The sequence below is a fragment of the Gekko japonicus genome, unplaced genomic scaffold (assembly GCF_001447785.1).
Source record: "Gekko japonicus isolate JY-2015 unplaced genomic scaffold, Gekko_japonicus_V1.1 scaffold2114, whole genome shotgun sequence".
Classification (NCBI taxonomy): Eukaryota; Metazoa; Chordata; class Lepidosauria; order Squamata; family Gekkonidae; genus Gekko; species Gekko japonicus.
In genome coordinates this window covers 132,787-152,220 of record NW_015162543.1, presented here as the reverse complement: position 1 = coordinate 152,220, position 19,434 = coordinate 132,787, and the positions used below count along the sequence as shown (strand labels likewise).

The 19,434-nt window shown below is 49.3% G+C and overlaps 1 protein-coding gene across 2 annotated transcripts in view; it reads right to left on the bottom strand.

Moving 5' to 3' along the window:
• Positions 1–413: 413 nt before the first annotated feature.
• PDPN (podoplanin) overlaps positions 414–19,434 on the bottom strand; it is a 25,213-nt gene continuing 6,192 nt past the window's right edge. Inside the window, exons 2-5 of one of the 2 annotated variants that reach the window (XM_015406331.1) lie at positions 11,059–11,126; positions 10,146–10,275; positions 1,587–1,698; positions 414–650 (exon numbers count right to left, since the gene is read on the bottom strand). In XM_015406331.1, the coding sequence (XP_015261817.1) occupies positions 644–650; positions 1,587–1,698; positions 10,146–10,275; positions 11,059–11,126 (317 nt within the window). In that variant the 3' untranslated portion in view covers positions 414–643. The remainder of the gene's footprint in view (positions 651–1,586; positions 1,699–10,145; positions 10,276–11,058; positions 11,127–19,434) is intronic. The other variant, XM_015406333.1, reaches the window with a different exon arrangement.

Genomic DNA, 19,434 nt, shown 5'->3' with positions numbered 1-19,434 from the left:
TCTTGTAGAATCTCAGCTTCAGACATTCAAAGTTTCCTAAGTTCAGGATATACACAGCTGTTTTAAACTCCCCTTGCACCCTCCCAGATGAGCAGCAAGGATCTGTATTATATCACAAGATATCCATAGGGCTGGATCCAGCCAGCTTTTCTATGGGAAGATGGGACCCCCTTGAAACCCCGGGAATACTGCTATACTATCATGGGACTTGCATGGGGATGGGGACTACAGTAAGGAGTGAGGGAAACAGCTGGCCGGATCCAAACCATATTTTTTTAAAAAAACCCACACAGAATGATACAGGATGGGAAGTCATTCTACTCCGGGAATTCCATAAACTGTCCCTGGCAAGCTATTTGGATCACCTACCAATGGCACGGTAGAAATAATTTCCTCCCATTTTTTTTTTTTTAAAGTTCCTAACTTTGCAAACTTTCCCATTCCCTTTATAGCTATTTTAGGTGAGCAACTTTTCATTTTTTGGCAAGCAAAGCATCCCTCCAGGAAATTGTGTCGGATCTCCGTGGGCCAGCAAGTCCACATCCACTGTTTCCACGGGTCATCTTCCATGGTCTATACATGAGGAGAGATGCTCAGAAAGGGGAAAGCGATCTTCTGATTTTATTTTGTTCTTTGTCGATCTTTAGGGCCTGGGGAAAGAGATGGAGGAGGAGTTGGTTGGATGAAATCTGCTTCACTTTACTTGAAATAGGCTGTCTACAGAAGGTTAAAGAAGTGTGAGAAAACCAGCCTCAGCTCCCTGCAGCATTGGGGTTACGAGTGGTAAAGGGGCAATGCGGAAAGTAGTGGGGAGAACAGAACTACAGTTGGTAAAACAGGGTTGCTGTGGAGGTGGGGGCAAATAGAGCTACAGATGGGGAAAACAGTGATACATTGAGAGCAGGGGGGGAATTAGGGTTGCCAGACCCCCAGTGGAGGTGGGGGTCCCTGCCCCCCCATCTGTCAATCAGCTGGCTGGCAGGGGGAGTTACCAGTAGAAAGAAGAAAACTAGACCACATTGCCTGTGTTGCACAGGAAATGACATCATCACGTCAGTGACTTCCGGGTGACAATCCAGCATTTGGGCAAAAACCCTGTAGTAGAAGCTGATTTTAGCATAGAGTCTTCGTCCAAATACAGAGCGTCAGTGGCGTGATGGCGTCATTTCCTGTGCGACGCTGGCAACGAGGCCTCTGCCCTTTTCTGCTGGTAAGTCCACCCCTCCAGAGTTACAACTGGTGGAACAATTGCCCAATAAATGGGGGAGAAGCGGGGATGCCAAATCCAGTTTGGGAAACAACCTGAGATTTGGGGGTGGAGCCTGTGGACGGTGGTGATTGTGGAAGGAAGGAAGCATGATATAATCCCATAGAATCCTCCCTCCAGGAGAACTGATCTCTGTAACCTGAAAGTCGGTCAACAGGAGATCTTCAGGTTCCACCAGTAAGTTGGGAACCCTAGAGAGAAGGGATCAGGGATGGAGGGACCCCTGAACCCTGTGCCCTAAGTCACATAAAAACCTGCAGCCGGTCCACCTCAGGCCTGTCTCCTGGTCGGTGTGACAGCTGCCTTGGGTCGTACTTACGAGTACCTGCCCGACATTTTCTTTGCGACTGTGATGATGATCCCGGTGACCACACCGATTGCGACGACGATCCCAACGATGATCCCAACCAGCGTCGCTGTTTCCAGACCATCTAAAGAGAGCCAGAAGGCAGCCAAGTTGAGTGGTTGCTATGGTGGTACATTGAGAACAACAGAGCTAGGCAACACGGAGGAGATCGACGGCTAGGTGTTGGGAGAAAATCTTACAACGTCTCCTGAAGCAGCCACGCGGTTTGAATCGGGGCCATGGTGCTGGGTCAGGATGGGGTGGAGGCGAACCGTTTCCTCCTTGCACCATTCCCCAGGAGGAAGTGGGAGAGGCTACGTACTGCCATGAAGTCAACTCTCCAAAGCAGTGATTTCCTCCAGGGGAACTGAACTCTGGCGTGTGGAGATGGGTTGTAATTCCAGGAGATCTCCAGGTCCCACCAGGAGGTTGGCAACCATAATTCCCTGGATGACTTGCCATTTCAGATCACTAGGGTGGCCAGCTCCGGGTTGGGAAATACCTGTAGATTTTGAGGGTGGAGTCTGAGGAGGGTGGGGTCTAATGCCATAGAGTCCACCTTCCAAAGCATCCATTTTCTCCAGTTGAAGTGATCTCTGTCTCCTGGAGATCAGTTGTAATCCCAGGAGATCTGCAGCCACCACCGGGAGATTAAGGTCGAAGCCAAAAGTGAGAGACCACGGGAGGAGATGGGAGCCCAAACAAAACATCCGTGACAAAAATAATGAAGAGTCAATAAATATATATGCGCAATTGTTTACTATAAAAATAATGCTGTGGGAAACTCTCTTCTTTTATCGCTCCCAAGCAATGGATTTTGCGCAATAAAAACATCCGTTTCGCCAGGATTCCTTAATCTGAGTCTGTAGTTCTGATCAATTTCCACTTATCAACTCTTGAAATAAACATCCCATGTTGACTCTCTGCAGGGCTTTTTTTGTAGACAAAGCCTAGCAGGAACTCATTAGCATAATAGGCCACACCCAACAGCAGAAACTCATTAGCATATTAGGCCACACTCCTGACAACATCGCTCATTAGCCTATTTGGCCACACCCCCATGTTACCAGAAGTGTGCTCATCCAGCCACACCCACCTTTTGCTTCTTATTCTGTTTACTTTGTTGTCAAAACTCAGGGCTTTTTTTGTAGCAGGAACTCCTTTGCATGTTAGGCCACACCCCCTAATGTAGCCAATCCTAATGAGTTTCTGCTGTTGGGTGTGGCCTATTATGCTAATGAGTTCCTGCTGGGCGTGGCCAACTCGGGAGCCAGCCGGAACTCCGTTCCTGTGCGTTCCTGCCCAAAAATAGCCCTGACTCTCTGATATCAGAACCCAAGGTCTTCACAATGAAACCAACTAATTCATTGTATTACAATTATTCTAGTAAATTTTGCATACATATGTATTGACTCTTTGTTATTTTTGTCACGGAGGTTTTGTTTGGACTTCCACCACCTGGAGTTTGGCAGCTCTGTGGAGATCACCCATTCAAGGACTCGCTGAACAAAGGTGAGCTTCCTTTCTGGGCTGACCTTCACTGGAATGAGACACCGCCGGGGGTTAGCTGGGCTTCCTCTATCTGACTGCCCCAACAAATAGAAGCAGGAAGCTGAGGCTACCAGTTCTGCTGCAGAGAACCTTTTGTTGTTCTTACTGTTTGCTTTTTAACGGTAGAAGCTTAACTTTCTGTTTCACGGGGAGTTCTTTCCACTGCGTCCAGCACTTTGGTTGCTGTTCTTTCGGGGACTGGGTTCCCGTTTGCCTTGCAAAGTCGGCGAGACACCTTGCCTGTCCTCCGAGCTTGCAAGAGGCGAGAATTCTTTCAGGCTGCCTCTGACCTTCTCGGGTGCCCCACGCAAAACGAGAACGGTCTGGTCAGCAGCCTCTTTGCCAGGCAGCTTCGGTGGGCCTTAACAAGTGCCTGACCTCACCACTTTCTGGAGGCCAGCCGGCCTCCTCGCCTGGTGTTCCTGATGCTGACTTTTAACTTGGACTGGATTTCACCTGCGTTTGGATCAGGCCGGGATTAATCTCCCTGGCCCATATCCTATAAAGACCCCGAAAGCTTGGGATATAGCAGGCATGCGTCAGGAACATGTACATGCAGGATCACCGGAGACAGCCATTACGGTATCTGGGTCACGCTCGGTGTGGCAATTATAGACCCTTTTCTTTAAAGATGGATCTGCTCTGAAAGGGGAGGCAGAGGTGATTTTTAAAGCGGAACTTCCTGCTGCTTTATGTCCCAAGATACTGTGTTCTGCAAGGTTCCCCCACTCTGGGTAGGGAAATTCCTGAAGATCTGCAGGATGGGTCTGAGGATGAACGGGACCTCAGCCGGCCATAATGCCATACGGTCAGCTGCCCCTTACACAGTGGCCAACTTGGCTTCGGGAATATATGACAGTAGTAAAATAGGATAATCATTTGACATCATTTGATCTATCAGTGGCTCCTAGCCATGGTGACTGAGGGGAACCTCCACATTCAGGGGCAGTCAACCTCTGAATCCCAGAGCCAGGAGGCAACATCAGGGAAAGACCTCGGCCTCTGTGCCCTGTCGTTGGTCCTCCAGAAGAACTGGTTGGCCATTGTGTGAGACAGGATGCTGGACTGATCCAGATTATGTTCTCATCCAGATTATGTTTTTATGATCTGATCCAGATTATATTCTTATGATAAGTCTATCAATGGCTGCTAGCCATTGTGACTAAGGGGAACCTCCACATTCCGAGGCACTAAACCTCTGAGTCTCAGAGCCAGGAGGAAACATCAGGGGAAGGCCTTGGCCTCGGCCTCTGTGCCCTGTTGTTGGCTCTCCAGAGGAACTGGTTGGCCACTGAGATGGGATGCTGGACTAGATGGACCATTGGCCTGATACAGCAGGGTTCTTCTGAAGTTCTTATTATGTACATACACAGTTCCCAGTAGGGTTGCCAGCCTCCAGGTGGGGCCTGGAGATCTCCTAGGGTTGCCAACTCTGAGTTGGGAAATACTTGGAGAGTTTGAGGGTGGAGCCTGGGGAAGACGAGGTTTGGGGGAAGGGAGGGACTTCAGCAGGGTATGATGCCGTAGAGTCCACCCTCCAAAGCAGCCATTTTTCTCCAGGGGAAGCTGATCTTGGTCACCTGGCGATCAACTGTAATAGCGGGAGATCTCCAGGTGCCACCTGGAGGTTTGCAACCCGAAAATCTCCTGCTGCAACAACTGATTCCCAGACAATAGAGCTCAGTTCCCTTGGAGAAAATGGCTACTTTGGAGGGTGGACTCTACGACATTGTGCCCTGCTGAGCTCTCCCCCCCCAACCTCCCCACCCCAGGCTCCAGTCCCTAAATCTCCAGGCATATCCCAACCGAAAGTTGGCAGCCCTGCCTCCCAGCTACCTGTTTTGTTGCCTGCCAGTCCCTGGCCTCCAGAGACAATCGCTTTCTTTATGGGAGGGATGTGTAAGGGATGAGGGCTGAACGAGCCTATAATTTGCTGAGCCCCGATGATTGGAAGGGGGCCATGAGTTTGACAGGATCCATCCTTGGAGGAGGAAGGTAGCCTGGTGGGGGCAGGGGTCATTTTGTAAAAAAAGAGGTGCAGGAGCTCATTAGAATAACTCATTAGCATAACCTATTTGCATATGCCATACCCCCTGACATCACCGGAAGTGTGTCAGAAGGCAACACCCACCGCTCCACTGGTCTGTTTTGGATTGCTAGCTATTGGAGGGGGGGGATGTGCGCTCCTGCAGGAAATGACCCCTGGGTGGGGGTAATTGCCGGCAGCTGCAAGGCTTGGTTATCTCAAGGGAGTGGCAGTAGCCCAGGTCGTTAGATGCTGATTAACCTTTCAGGAGGCACCAGAGCAATGTTCCCTCTAAGCTGTGGAGTCTTGTGAGCAAACATTCTACTTTGTGAGCTACTGGCATGAAAGTTGTGAGCGAGAGATTTGGCTACTGCATCCATCAGTTTGCTCTGGAGACCTCCTTCCTGAGCGAAGACAAAAATGTGTGAGCCAGAGGCTAAAAAACTGTGCGCTGGCTCGCACTAACTCAGCTTAGAGGGAACACTGCACCAGAATATCCTTGGACATCAGTTGATAAGCTGCCTCCGGAGATGGAACTGGGTTCTGTTCTATGGTGATTCGCTACTGAACTGTCTATGAGGACTTGTCATAGAAGAAGCTGTAGCTTCCCTTTTTAGAATTGCCAACGTACCTTCGCATTCAAATGTTTTACTGCCAACTGCTGATAGGTTGGATGATTTCTGCACTGCATACATCCTGAGTGTTTGAATGTTTTTATTCAATTCAATGAAATAAGCCTTTTAAAGATATTTGCTGTGTGCTGAGAGTTTCCTGTCTGCTGGCTAGCTACAAACGTACCTACTGAAGCGAACCCCAAGGTCAGTTGGACCTGACAGGATGCCAAGCAAGAAAGTCATGCTGAAACTAGAGAGTCATGTCCTGGTTCCGCGGGCACCTCTCCACCAAGATATCAGAGGTCACCACTGAAGCCCCTGCCATGTCACAGAGGCCTCAGGGACCACTTGGGGCCCCCCTCCCACCCCGGAGGCACTGCAGTAGCAGTTCTCTGGCTCCCTATAATCTTGACTCACCGACTGCAGAAAAGGGGTGAATTTGTGTACGAGAGGGTGTGCATGTCTGTATGTGTAAGGCGGGGCAGATAGCATGAGCATTGGTCCAGGGTTGCTATGCAGAGCCGGGCAATGGCAAACCACCTCTGGTTTGGAAACACCTGGGGTCTTTGTGAGTTGGCTGCAACTTGACGGCACACGGTTATTATAGATGGCTGCAAGCCGCCAAGGTGGTCATGCCTAAAATGTGAGGTGCGGTTCAGGCCTCAGATAGGATGGACTGAAGAAAAAGAAGAAGAAGAAATTGGATGTATACCCCACCCTTCACTACCCAAAGGAGTCTCAGAGCGGCTTACAAACTCCTTCCCCTCCCCACAACAGACACCCTGGGAGGTAGGTGGGGCTGAGGAGGAGATTGGATTTATACCCCGCCCTTCACTACCCGAAGGAGTCTCAGAGCAGCTTATAAACTCCTTTCCCTTCCCCTCCCCACAACAGACACCCTGTGAGGTAGGTGGGGCTGAGAGAGCTTTGACAGAAACTGCCCTTTTTCAAGAACAGCTGTGCAGAACTATGGCTTGCCCAAGGTCATCCAGCCAGGTGCAAGTGGAGGAGTGGGGAATCAAACCCGGTTCTCCCAGATTAGAGTCCGTGCACTTAACCACCACACCAAACATCATCTTGGGCGTTATCTAGGTAAGCTGCAGTGTAACAATTCAGTAGTGCAGCAAAATTAAACAGGAGCTCAGTTGCACCTCCAAGGTGAACAAAATTCATTCCGACATAAGTTTTTGTGAGTCATAACGCTCTCCCTGAGACCTCAGTGGGGCTATAGTACCATAGTATCCTTTGAAAGCCACCGAAGGTATATATTACCAAGCTACAGAAAAAGGTTGGGTAGCAGTGAGAAGTTACAAGGAGCGGCCAGCATACAGGACCAAGTAAGGAATAATCTGCCCATTCAGACTGGGTCAGAATCATTGCCAACTGCTGATAGACGTGCGAGGCAGGATTGATAGAAAGCCTAATTATGGAAAATGCAGTGTGAGACTTGTGAAGCAAATTCAGTAGGGCAGTACAGAGACCCCATGAAAGTACATCTGTAGAAGTTGGGTCATGCTGAGGCATTAGTAACTATAGTGAAAGAAGAGACCAAGGTCCTTATTCAAGACCCGGAGGCGGGTAGGGTTGCCAGTTCCAAGTTGGGAAATACCCAGAGATCTTGGGGATGGTGCCTGGAGAGGGTGAGGTTTGGGGAGGCGAGGGACCTCAGCTGGGTACAATCAGGGCCGGCCCTAGCTTATTTTGTACCCTAGGTGAGGATCCTTTCTGGCGCCCCCCCCCCTCGTGTGCCCACCAATTTTAAAAAATAAATCCATTTTAGGAAGAATGAAAAATATAAATAGGTGCAATAGTGGGCCAGGTGCAGTTTGGCGCCCCTAAGGGCTGGCCCACTCTAGGCGATCGCCTAGTTCACCTAGTGAGTGAGCCGGCCCTGGGTACAATGCCATAGAGTCCACCCTCCAAAGCAGCCAACTCCTCTGTCGGAACTGATCTCTATTTCCTGGAGTGACAATAACAGGAGATGTCCAGGCTCCACCGTGAGGATGGCAACCATCACTGGGGACATTTTGAGACACCCCCCCCCCGTGGTTGTGGTAGTGTTCTTATGGCTGCCGTGGTAGCCATTGCACTTGCAAGCTGTGCTGTCTCATGGCGGTAATTAGTCAGCAGTGACTCGGCAGGAAGCGACCTCGACGTGGCGGTTTCCCAGGGACTGCGGAGAGGACCTCTGCTTCATCAGGAAAGAGGACGTGATGCCACCCTCCTCTGGTTACACGAGAGAGCAGAAGCTCATTAGCATGCCTAGAGGGTCAAATAAGGATTACGGTAACCTAAGAAAGCCACTTAATCACTCGGTACCATCCCTCTGGAGTCATTTCAGACAAGCGCCTCGCTCTCATTGGTTCCTTTGGCCTGAACTGGCTGGGTCGGGACGGAATCAGGGAAGCACCAATGAGGCCAGTGAAGACTTTACGGGATGCCTCTTTGGCTGGGAGGCTAATTTGGGATGTCAACCGATACGTCGTCATCGTATTAGCTCTGCGAGTGGCAATTTGCGATCTGCCAGTAACCGAGATCAAGATTATATGTCCGAACGAAAGGCTGAGCATCGTGGACCAGTTTGGTACACAGGGCTGTTGAATTTTGAGTTGGGAGACCAGGGTTCAAGTCTCTGTTTGGGCCATGTGGCTCCTTGGTGACCCTGAGTTACATTTATTTATTTAAGATACGCATAGGCTCATTGGGTCGATTTGGAAAACAAATACAACCCAGGAAATGTGAGTAAAGGCAGGCAAACTACAGCCCCTCCACGTCTAGGAGAAGCTCAGAGCCTCTAAGACTGGAGCATTCCTCGTGTCCTTGGAAGCCTGTTCTTCAGAACAGGGGCAGAGTCCAAGAAACCAGGGGTCATTTCCTGCAGGAGCGCATAGGAGCGGAGCTCTGGCAGTAAAGAGCCCAGGGGCCGGGCACATGCAACAAGTCCCACCCCCTGCTCCCAGCAGCCCTCAGTCAGAGCAAGAAGCAGCCAGGTAAGTTGCAGAGCTCCCCCCAACCCCCTGGTCCAAAACAGTCCAGTGGCACCTTTAAGACTAAGTTTTATTCAGGTACAAGCTCTCCCTCCTCTGTGAGGGCAGATCTGCACGTCCCTCCCCCATAGCTAGCAATCCAAAACAGTCCAGTAGAGCCTGAGCGGTGGGTGTTGCCTTCTGACACACTTCCGGTGATGTCAGGGGGTGTGGCATATGCAAATAAGTTACGCTAATAAGCTATGCTAATGAGCTCCTGCACCTCTTTTTCTACAAAATGACCCCTGCAAGAAACCATGATCTTGGGTTCATGACGGGTTCTTAGTGACCTAAGTGGTGAAACTACTGATGATGAAGAAGAAGAGTCGGTTTTTATATCCCACTTTCCTCTCTGGCTTAAGGAGTTTCAAAGCGGCTTACAATTGCCTTCCCTTTCTCTCCCCATAACAGGCGCATTGTGAGGTAGTTGGGGTTTAGAGAGTTCTGAGAGAACTGGGACTGGCCGAAGGTCACCCAGCAGGCTTCATGTGGAGGAGTGGAGAATCAAATCCTGTTCTCCAGATTAGGGAATGCTGCTCTTAACCACTACACCCTGCTAGCTCTGATAGTCCTGGGTCTGATGATCAGAGCTGCCTTGTGGGAACATATGAGTGGGAGTGGTTCCTGCAGATCTGAAGGTCCCAAGATGTGAATAACTTGACTCAATCATGGAAGCACATTGGCTACCAAGGTTGCGATCTTAAAACATTGTGTGATATTTCAGGACACTTCACCCCTGGCCAGTAGTCTAGCTACTGTGTTGATGCTTCCATGTTTACTTCAAGGGATACCTAAACAGCATGATAAAAAGTAGAGACATCATCCTGCCAACAAAAGTCCGCATGGTCAAAGCAATGGTATTCCCAGTAGTCATGTATGGCTGCGAGAGTTGGACTATAAGGAAGGCCGAGCGCAGTGTCATCGATGCAACGAACATGAAATTGAGCCAACTTCAGAGGACGGCGGAAGACAGGAGGGCCTGGTGGGAGCTGGTCCATGGGGTCGCGAAGAGTCGGACTCGACTGTACGACTGAACAACAACAAATGCCCCATGTGGAGTGTGTTTCAGTAGTCAAGTCTCGAGGTTACTGCAGCACAGATTAGTGTGGCTAAGTACAAGACAGGGGAGACTTGGCCTGTTTTTCTGTCTCAGTCTCAATTATTTTATGGTGTTATTGTGGGGCAGGGAACGGGGTCACCCCATCTGGGAATGGAAGCACACCTCACCCCATGCGCCTTGGAGGAAGTATAGAAATGTGATGGGTGAACAGAATGGCAGGTAGAATAAAAGGAAAACAGACTCTCCCCCTTGTACCTTCAGAACTTTCAGGGACTTCTGGCTTTGTTGAGTTATCGCTATCTTCACTAGGTGACACAGCACTTTCTGTGGTCATCAGTTCTTCAAAGGCGACAGTGTCTGATGTGTCCTGTAGTTTTGTAGGCAACTACAGATGTGGAGGGGTTGCACAGATAGGAGGAACAAACAGAGAAATAAAGGTAAGGCCCATTTCCTTTTTAACAAACTCCGCCTAAAGCAAAACCATGTCCTCATTCATTCGCAGAAATCCCATTAATATGGAAACAAAATAGGAACAAACAGAGAAATAAAGGTAAGGCCTATTTCCTTTTTAACGAACTCCGCCTAAAGCAAAGCCATGTCCTCATTCGTCCACAGAAATCCCATGGGTATGGAAACAAAAGTCTTACCAGAATGGGTAGCAGAGAAGTTCTGATAACAAAGAAAAGTGGTGCATGGTTTGAAGTATGCGCCACATTTGGGTGGGAGATGATTGAACATTTCTCATGTTTGCTGGGTCTTCTCTGCAGAACAGGGTGTTCACGCAGTTTAATGTGAAAACCCCTCCTTTGATTCTGCTTTCCCTGTGAGTGAACTGGATATTTGCTGTCGCTTTCTGACCCCGCCCCCCCGGTATTCCCATAAAATGTACACACTTTCCACTGTGTGTCAATAAACGAGCATTATATATTATACACATACCAGATATAGAAATGAAAAACTTTATCAACTGCATGCAAAAACTGTACGACATGCAATAACTGGGAAAGGCAGAAAGTGGACAATGATGAACCTAGCTTCTTCTTCCTACCACCTGGTTTAGGCTGGTTTCATACAGAGAAGCCCATGTCATCCCATAAACTCCTCTCACACATCCTGTGATGCATGTCAGAGAAATGTCATTCATAAATCATCCCAGAAGGACACTTACTGGAGTAGGTGGTCCTGAGCCGTCACTGTCTCCTGTCGCCGTTTCATCTTCCAGTAAAACCGTACTTGCTGGGCAAAAGTAAGAGAGACTTATGAGTAAGCAAGAGAGTCAAATAGACAATAGTACATGACAACCGATAAAAAATAGCAGACAGATTGGGTTGGATCCTGCCAGTTTTTCTGCACTTCTGCATGCAACAGAGAGGAGGAGGGTTCCTTGACACACACCCCAAGAGCCATGTGGGAAAAGGCAGAAGGGAATTGAGTGAAATGGCATAGGAAAGCTGGGAAGATCTCCAGATTATCAGTAACGATAGCATATAAATGCATGTTAAAGTGATTCAATTTGGCTATTGGTGGGTCTGTCATAGGGTTGCCAGGTCATTACCTTCTGCTGGCGGGAGCGTTCTGCTCTCCTGGGTGTTCTGGCGTTCCGGAAGTGACGTCATCGCGCTTGGCACGTCATGAAGGGGACGCTCTAGCATTCGGCTAAAAACTCTATGCTCACCATATGTTCCCTTCTTCCTTCTGTGTCCCTGGTGTTTAGAACATAGACTCTATGGTCACCATAGAGTTTTTAGCCAAATGCTAGAGCGTCCCCCGTGTGACGTGCCCGGTGCAGTGACGTCATTGCACTGGGCACGACAGGCATGGCAGGGCTCTTCAGGGGCAGGGCTCCCCCCACTGGCCAGCTGGCTGGCAGCAAATTGGGCCCCCCAAAATCAGGGAGACCCCACCCCCATTGGGGGGGATGGCAACCCTAGTCCATCAAAGTAAAGATGATTTAGCAGCATCAAGAAAGCAAACAGCAATTAAAACAGGTTAGCACTAGTCAACGGGACTGCAGAGAGGTGCTCCAGGCCAACGTATAGTCTTGGGGCCATTCCCCCTCCCCGATCCAAAAAAACATTGTGTATGTTTAGTACATGGGCCAATATGGTAATAAATGATTTATATAGTTTAGTATGTAATATTTAGTAATGAGTAATTCATTAGTAGCCACAAAGGCTGAATCATTATTTAGGGAAATCAGTTTTCTATCTGACTCTGTGAACCAGTTCCTGGCAGGTGAAAGTTGGGGCAGATGGATCCTCCGTTTGTCCAGTAACCCAAAATAAACTATTATGTTTGGGGTCCTCAGCCTTGTGGGACAGTTTTCCCCGCTGCACTCTGCCAAGTAATCATTAAAATGTTCTAAACACCAGGGACACAGAAGGAAGAAGGGGACATAATCAGCAAAATTCCTGGGCCAATACAAAGGTTTTCACTGGGCACCTAAAACTTAAAAGACCTGGTGCCAACCAGATGGCTCAGAGGAGAGCTGTGGTGCCACTGCAGAAAAGCCCCCGTCCCCGGTTGCCACTCGCCATTTTCCTGAAGGAAGGTTGCACACACAAGGGGAGAAATCAGCCACACCCATTTCTCAAAAGGAGAATTTCTAAAAGTGGACAAAAGCCATTTGGATAGATTCAGGTGGGCAGCCGTGTTGGTCTGAAGCAGCAGAACAAAATCTGAGTCCAAGAGCACCGTTAAGACTGACAAAGTTTTCTTCAAGGTATACGCTTTCCATGTGCACGCACACTTCTTCAGATCCTTGAAGCTTATACCCAGGGGTCATTTCCTGCGAGAGCGCACAGGAGCGGAGCTCCGGCAGTAAAGAGCCCAGGGGGCGGGCACATGCAACAAGCCCCATCCCCTGCTCCCAGCAGCCCTCAGTCAGAGCAAGAAGCAGCCAGGTAAGCTGCAGAGCCCCCCTGCCCCCCCGTCCAAAACAGTCCAGTGGCACCTTTAAGACCAAGTTTTATTCAGGTACAAGCTCTCCCTCCTGCGAGGATGGATTTGCACGTCCCCCCCCCAATAGCTAGCAATCCAAAACCGTCCAGTGGAGCCTGAGCGGTGGGTGTTGCCTTCTGACACACTTCCGGTGATGTCAGGGGGTGTGGCATATGCAAATAAGTTACGCTGATGAGTAATGCTAATGAGCTCCTGCACCTCTTTTTCTATGAAATGACCCCTGCTTATATCATCTTGAAGGTGCTACCAGACCAGTGTTCCCTGTAAGCTGAGTTAGTGTGAGCTAGCTCACGGTTTTTTAGCCTCCAGCTCACGCATTTTTGTCTTAGCTCAGGAAGGATGGCTGCAGAGCAAACTAATTGATGCAGTAGTCCAATTGCTCGCTCACAACTTTAATGCCAGTCACTCGCAAAGTAGGATTTTTGCTCACAAGACTCCACAGCTTAGAGGGAGGATTGTACCAGACTCAAATTTTGTTCAAAAGCCATCTGTGACTTTCCTCTGTTATTACCACCCCCTCTTTCATCTTTCATTTCCCTCGTGGATTCCCATCTGTCCTTCCACACCTTAAGCTTCCAAACGGCATTGTTTTGTTCGACCTCTTCCTATCCAAAAATGTCATCATCTGTAGGGTGACGAGTGAAGGATTTGCGAGACTGTACGGTGAACTCTGTCAGCCAGGAAGCTTCAGTCTTCACTGCTGACCATTTAGCAAGCTTGGTTCATTGGGCAATTTCGATGCATTATCAAAAGCAAAGGAGCTAGATTCGAGTCCAGCGGCACCTTAGAGACCAACAAGATTTTTTGGGGGGGGTACGAGCTTCGGAGAATCAACGCTCCCTTCATCAGATACAAGCGAGACTCGGGGACCTCCATTCCTATTTGTATCTGATGAAGGCAGCTTTGACTTGTAAGCTAATACCATGAAAACCTCAGTCTTCTGGACAGAACAGGTGTCAAGGCTGGGATCATGGGCAGCAGACCAAGAGAGCTGGGGACAGGAAACATAAGCTGAGTGCCTTTGGTAGGGATGAGCCAAAGGTCAGCACCACGGAGGAGGAGCTGAGTGACCTCATCTTGCTGTCCTACTTTCCCACTTAGCCTGCATGCAAAGTGAGGCTGCCCTTTCTCTCTTTGCATTTGCTGTAGCCACAGGTCCCTTTGAAAGGAAAAAAATGTTGGAAATGTGTGTGTTGCAAGGTCTAAATCCAGTCATTATAGGGTTAATGCCTTTACCTTGTGTACTATTGTTTAGCCTGACCTGGGAGGGAACCTGGAAGAAAGCCAGTGGAGAGAAAGCCTGGGAAACTGAAGTCTATTTACTCACAATCATTGGTTAATGCATTCAGGTGATTTCCTTCAAGGGGTCAGTAAATACAAAAATACAGAATTACAATTACAATAATACAACAAATTGCTTTGTGTTGTTTCAAATGATGTGACAAAATTCTCCAGAGTCACTCTTCCGTTTCGTAAGAACTTCTTCCAACATCAAAACTCATCAAGATGTGTCCTCATTGGTTCACAGATATTCCATACGGATTCATCAAGGTTGAACAGCCCGCATTTTTGAATATGCTCTGAGTATTAGGAAGGAGTACAACTCCTGTTTGGGAAAACTGATGAATCCGTATGGAATATCTGTGAACCAATGAGGACACATCTTGATGAGTTTTGATGTTGGAAGAAGTTCTTACTGATCACTACACACTTCTTAAGTCATTTTTACAATTTTGTTAGCACGCTTTGCAGTATTTTTTTTTGCTTTTCTCTTGCTGAGCTCTGAGAAGCCGGCAAAGTGAGGAATGAAGGCAATAGCAGCCCCCTTTCTTTCCGTTTGAGCAACCGGTAGCAGAGATCTCAAGTTTAATTCCTGGCACCTCCAATTTAAAAAGGATCAGGCAGTAGGGGATGTGAAAGAGACCCCAGAGGGCTGCTGCCAGTCACAGTAGACAACACTGACCTTGATGGACCAAGGATCTCATTCATCACAAGGTGCTTTCGTGTGATGGTGTACGCATGAACTTTCCTCAAAGTCTGACCGAGGGAGACGGATTGATGGCAGATGAGTGAATCTGAGCTGAGCCCCCCCCCCCCAAGTGTGGAAGAAAACCAACTGCTTGTTGGCATGAAAAGAGACCAAAAGTCAATTTCCTCTCATTCTAGATATATCACATGCCAGTATTAAGATGTGCAGCCACTGGTCAGTGTAGGAGGATCATGCTCTGAATCCACTTAAGGCAGCGTCACGATGTGATCAATGAAGCTATCCTGATGACTGAGATTCGTGGCAGGGCAACTGGTACTCCCTGCAAGAAGAACCTTAGCACATCATGGAGAGAGGTGACGGAGAACCTTGATCCTGAGGTGCTAGGTTTCTAGCTGCAGGGTGGTGGGAACATTCTGAAAGGGTGTCCTCCACTTGCAGCCCTATCACCCCAGGCTTCGGCTACGTCATTCTCCTGCATGGGTTGGCCAGGCCAATGAAGGCAGGTCTCCACAGACTCCATCCTCATTATAGGGATGGGATTCAGCTTTGCAGCACAGCATGACAATCTTTAGTCCTCATCAGAGCTTGGAAGCTAAGCAGGGTCGGCCCTGGTTAGTACTTGGATGGGAGACCACCAAGAAAGTCCAGGGTGGCTACGCAGAGGCAGGCAACGGCAAAACCACCTCTGAATGTCCCTTGCCTTGAAAACCCTATGGGGTTGCTATAAATCGGCTGCAACTTGACGGCAAAACCCCCCACCCCCAGTGTTTAAAACTTCCAGCTCTGCAAACTTCAGTTGTTTCCAAGGAGGCTGCAAGGATGTCTCAGCTGTTCTGTGGAGGACTTCACTCTCTAACCAGCTTGTCTCTTCACTCCTGCCACCCCACTGGTATTCCTCCCCCCCCAGCTTTGATGTGGATGTGGCTGACACACTGCAGTCTGCGATGCTAACCAAGGGTGTAGACTTTCCAATTTCCCGGGGGGGGGGGCTGGGGATGGGCCAGAGGCATTGCTTTGCTAGGAGCAAGGGTGGCTCCCGGGGGAGGCTGAGCACCTTCCTGAAAATTTCGGCGGGGGCTGACGCCCCGCCGCCCCCACGAAGATTACGCCTATGAATCTGTGTGCCTTCCATTTCTAAGCCTCCAACAGCTCTCATGTTACTCACATTGAACGCCAGGTCAAAGAGCAATACAGCCAGCAAACTTGCCCATGGGGTTGTTGCCCCTGCCACGCCATGCGACAAGGGCTGATCAAAAATCTTCTGCATTGGAAACGGTAACCCAAAAGACTAGGAGCGGCAAGCATGCAGAAGATCCCAGCTAAAAAGAAGGGGATGTGATTCAGTATAAGGCAGCATTACATGCACATATTTTCTGGGAACCAGCTGTAGCTCAGTGGCTGAAGATCTGCTTCGCATGCAGAAGGTCCCAGGTTCAATCCCTGGCATCTCCAGTGAAAAAGACCAGGCAGTAGGTGATGGGAAAGACCTCAGCCTGAGACCATGGAGAGCTGCTGCCAGTCTGAGTAGACAGTACTGACAGTGGTGGACCAAAGGGTCTGATTCAGTATAGGGCAGTTTCATTAATTCACTATTCCAGGCCCCAAGGATGCGAGGCTCGCCGTCATCAGGGCCAGGGCGTTTTTGGTGGTGGCTCCTTACTGGTGGAACGAGCTCCCGGAGGAGATCAGGGCCCTGCAGGACCTTGTACAGTTCCGCAGGGCCTGCTAGACGGAGCTCTTTTGCCAGGCTTTCAAATAGGAGCTGCCGCCGCCACAGTTACCACCAACTATTCTATTGAACATCTGGAATACGGGACTGGCCCACTATGGACTACACCATTTAATATCTGGACCATAGGACTGGTCCGTAAGATCAGAAAATTGCCGGAATGGAAATCCACACCATCTATTTTAATACTGAGAGCACTTTAATGCTATTGTTGTAATGTTAAGAATATTTTATATTATTTTAATGTTTTATGGTTTTATGCTAATTTGGCACACTCTGCCGTCTTCTGTAAGCTGCCCAGAGCCTGTTTACAGGGTGGGCGGGGTATAAATATAAGAATAAATAAATAAATAAATAAATAAATAATGCTGAGGGGCCATGGCTCAATGTGGGGTGGGGCCGTGAATCAGTGGTGGAACATCTGCTTCCCAAAAGCATCTTGATAGCCACTAACTAGCCCTCCCTCCCCGGTACAACAGGGCTCAGAGTGGGTGACAACAATATTCAAATAAACCAGGGCTATTTTGGGGCAGGAACGCACAGGAACGGAGTTTCAGCTGGCTCCTGAGTTGGCCACGCCCAGCAGGAACTCATTAGCATAATCGGCCACACCCAACAGCGGGAACTCATTAGGATTGGCTACATTAGGGGTGTGTGGCCTAACATGCAAAGGAGTTCCTGCTACAAAAAAAGGCCCTGGGTTTTGACAACAAACAAGGTAAACAGAATAAGAAGCAAAAGGTGGGTTTGGCTGGATGAGCACACTTCTGGTAACATGGGGGTGTGGCCTAATGTGCTAATGAGCTGTGCTGTCAGGGGTTTGGCCTAATAGGGTAATAAGTTTCTGCGGTTGGGTGTGGCCTATTATGCTAATGAGTTCCTGCTGGGCTTTTTCTACAAAAAGAGCCCTGGTCGGACTCAACTGTGCGACTGAACAATGACAACAACATCGCCACAGGTAAATGTAAGCCGCCCTGAGCCGGCTTCGGCCGGGAGGGCGGGGTAAAAATGTGAATGAATGAATGAATAAATAAATAAATAAATAAATAATGCTGAGGGGCCATGGCTCAATGTGGGGTGGGGCCGTGAATCAGTGGTGGAACATCTGCTTCCCAAAAGCATCTTGATAGCCACTAACTAGCCCTCCCTCCCCGGTACAACAGGGCTCAGAGTGGGTGACAACAATATTCAAATAAACGCAGGGCTATTTTGGGGCAGGAACGCACAGGAACGGAGTTCCGGCTGGCTCCTGAGTTGGCCACGCCCAGCAGGAACTCATTAGCATAATAGGCCACTCCCAACAGCAGAAACTCATTAGGATTGGCTACATTAGGGGTGTGTGGCCTAACATGCAAAGGAGTTCCTGCTACAAAAAAAGGCCCTGGGTTTTGACAACAAACAAGGTAAACAGAATAAGAAGCAAAAGGTGGGTGTGGCTGGATGACCACACTTCTGGTAACATGGGGGTACGGCGTAGTATGCTAATGAGCTGTGCTGTCATGGGTGTGGCCTAATATGCTAATGAGTTTCTGCTGTTGGGTGTGGCCAATAAACAATAAACAATACTCAGAACTTTAATATTATTAAAACAGACCTTGCAATACTAATGGCAACTGGTGCATTAGTACATAAAAAGGGAAGCACGACGTGGTGCCCCTTATCCAGGGGAGAATAAATATCATACAGAATGGTAAACAGAGACTAAAGAACGGGAAGGGATGGAAGAAAGGAAGGGATGGGGGCCAGCCCAGATGGGGACTGTTGCTGTCCTCAGCCGTAGGCCTGGCGGAACATCTCTGTCTTACAGGCCCTGAGAAACTGCATCAGATCCCCCAGGGCCCGGATGTCATTTGGCAGACAGTTCCACCAGGCCGGGGGCAGGGCCAAAAAAGGCCCTGGCTCTGGCTGAGGACAGCCGGATACTTTTCAGGGCAGGGATCACCAGTAAGTTGTTATCCATTGAGTGCAGGGGTCATTTCCTGCAGGAGCGCACAGGAGCAGAGCTCCGGCAGTAAAGAGCCCAGGGGGTGGGCACATGCAACAAGCCCCACCCCCTGCTCTCAGCAGCCCTCAGTCATAGCAGGAAGCAGCCAGGTAAGCTGCAGAGCCCCCCACCCGACCCCCCAGTCCAAAACAGTCCAGTGGCACCTTTAAGACCAAGTTTTATTCAGGTACAAGCTCTCCCTCCTCTGTGAGGGCGGATCTGCACGTCCCCCCCCCAATAGCTAGCAATCCAAAACAGTCCAGTGGAGCCTGAGCGGTGGGTGTTGCCTTCTGACACACTTCCAGTAATGTCAGGGGTATGGCATATGCAAATAAGTCATGCTAATGAGTTATGTTAATGAGCTCCTGCACCTCTTTTTCTACAAAATGACCCCTGATTGAGTGTAATGCTCTTTGGGGGATATGCCAGGAGAGGCGGTCCCACAGATATGCTGGTCGCAGACCTTGAACCTGATCTGGTATTCGGCCTGGAGCCAGTGCAGCTGGCGGAGCTCCAGTTGAATATTGGCTCTCAATGGGGGTCCCGTAAGAATACGCACTGTTGCATTCTGGACCGGTTGGAGTTTCCGGGTCAGTCTCAAGGGTACCCCTGTGTAGAGCAAGTTACAGTAGTCTGGTCTGGAGGTGACCATTGCATGGATCACTGCGGCTAGGTCAGGGCGAGATAGGAAGGGACTGCCTCGGGAGACGGCGGATGCTCCTTCGCTGGACGTTTTCAAGCAGAGGCTGGATGACCATCTTTCGGGTATGTTGTAGGGCTGTCTTTCGGCTATGCTCCTGCAGAGTGCAGGGGGTTGGACTAGATGACCTGCAAGGTCCCTTTCAGCTCTAACATTCTATGAATCTATGATTCTGTGACC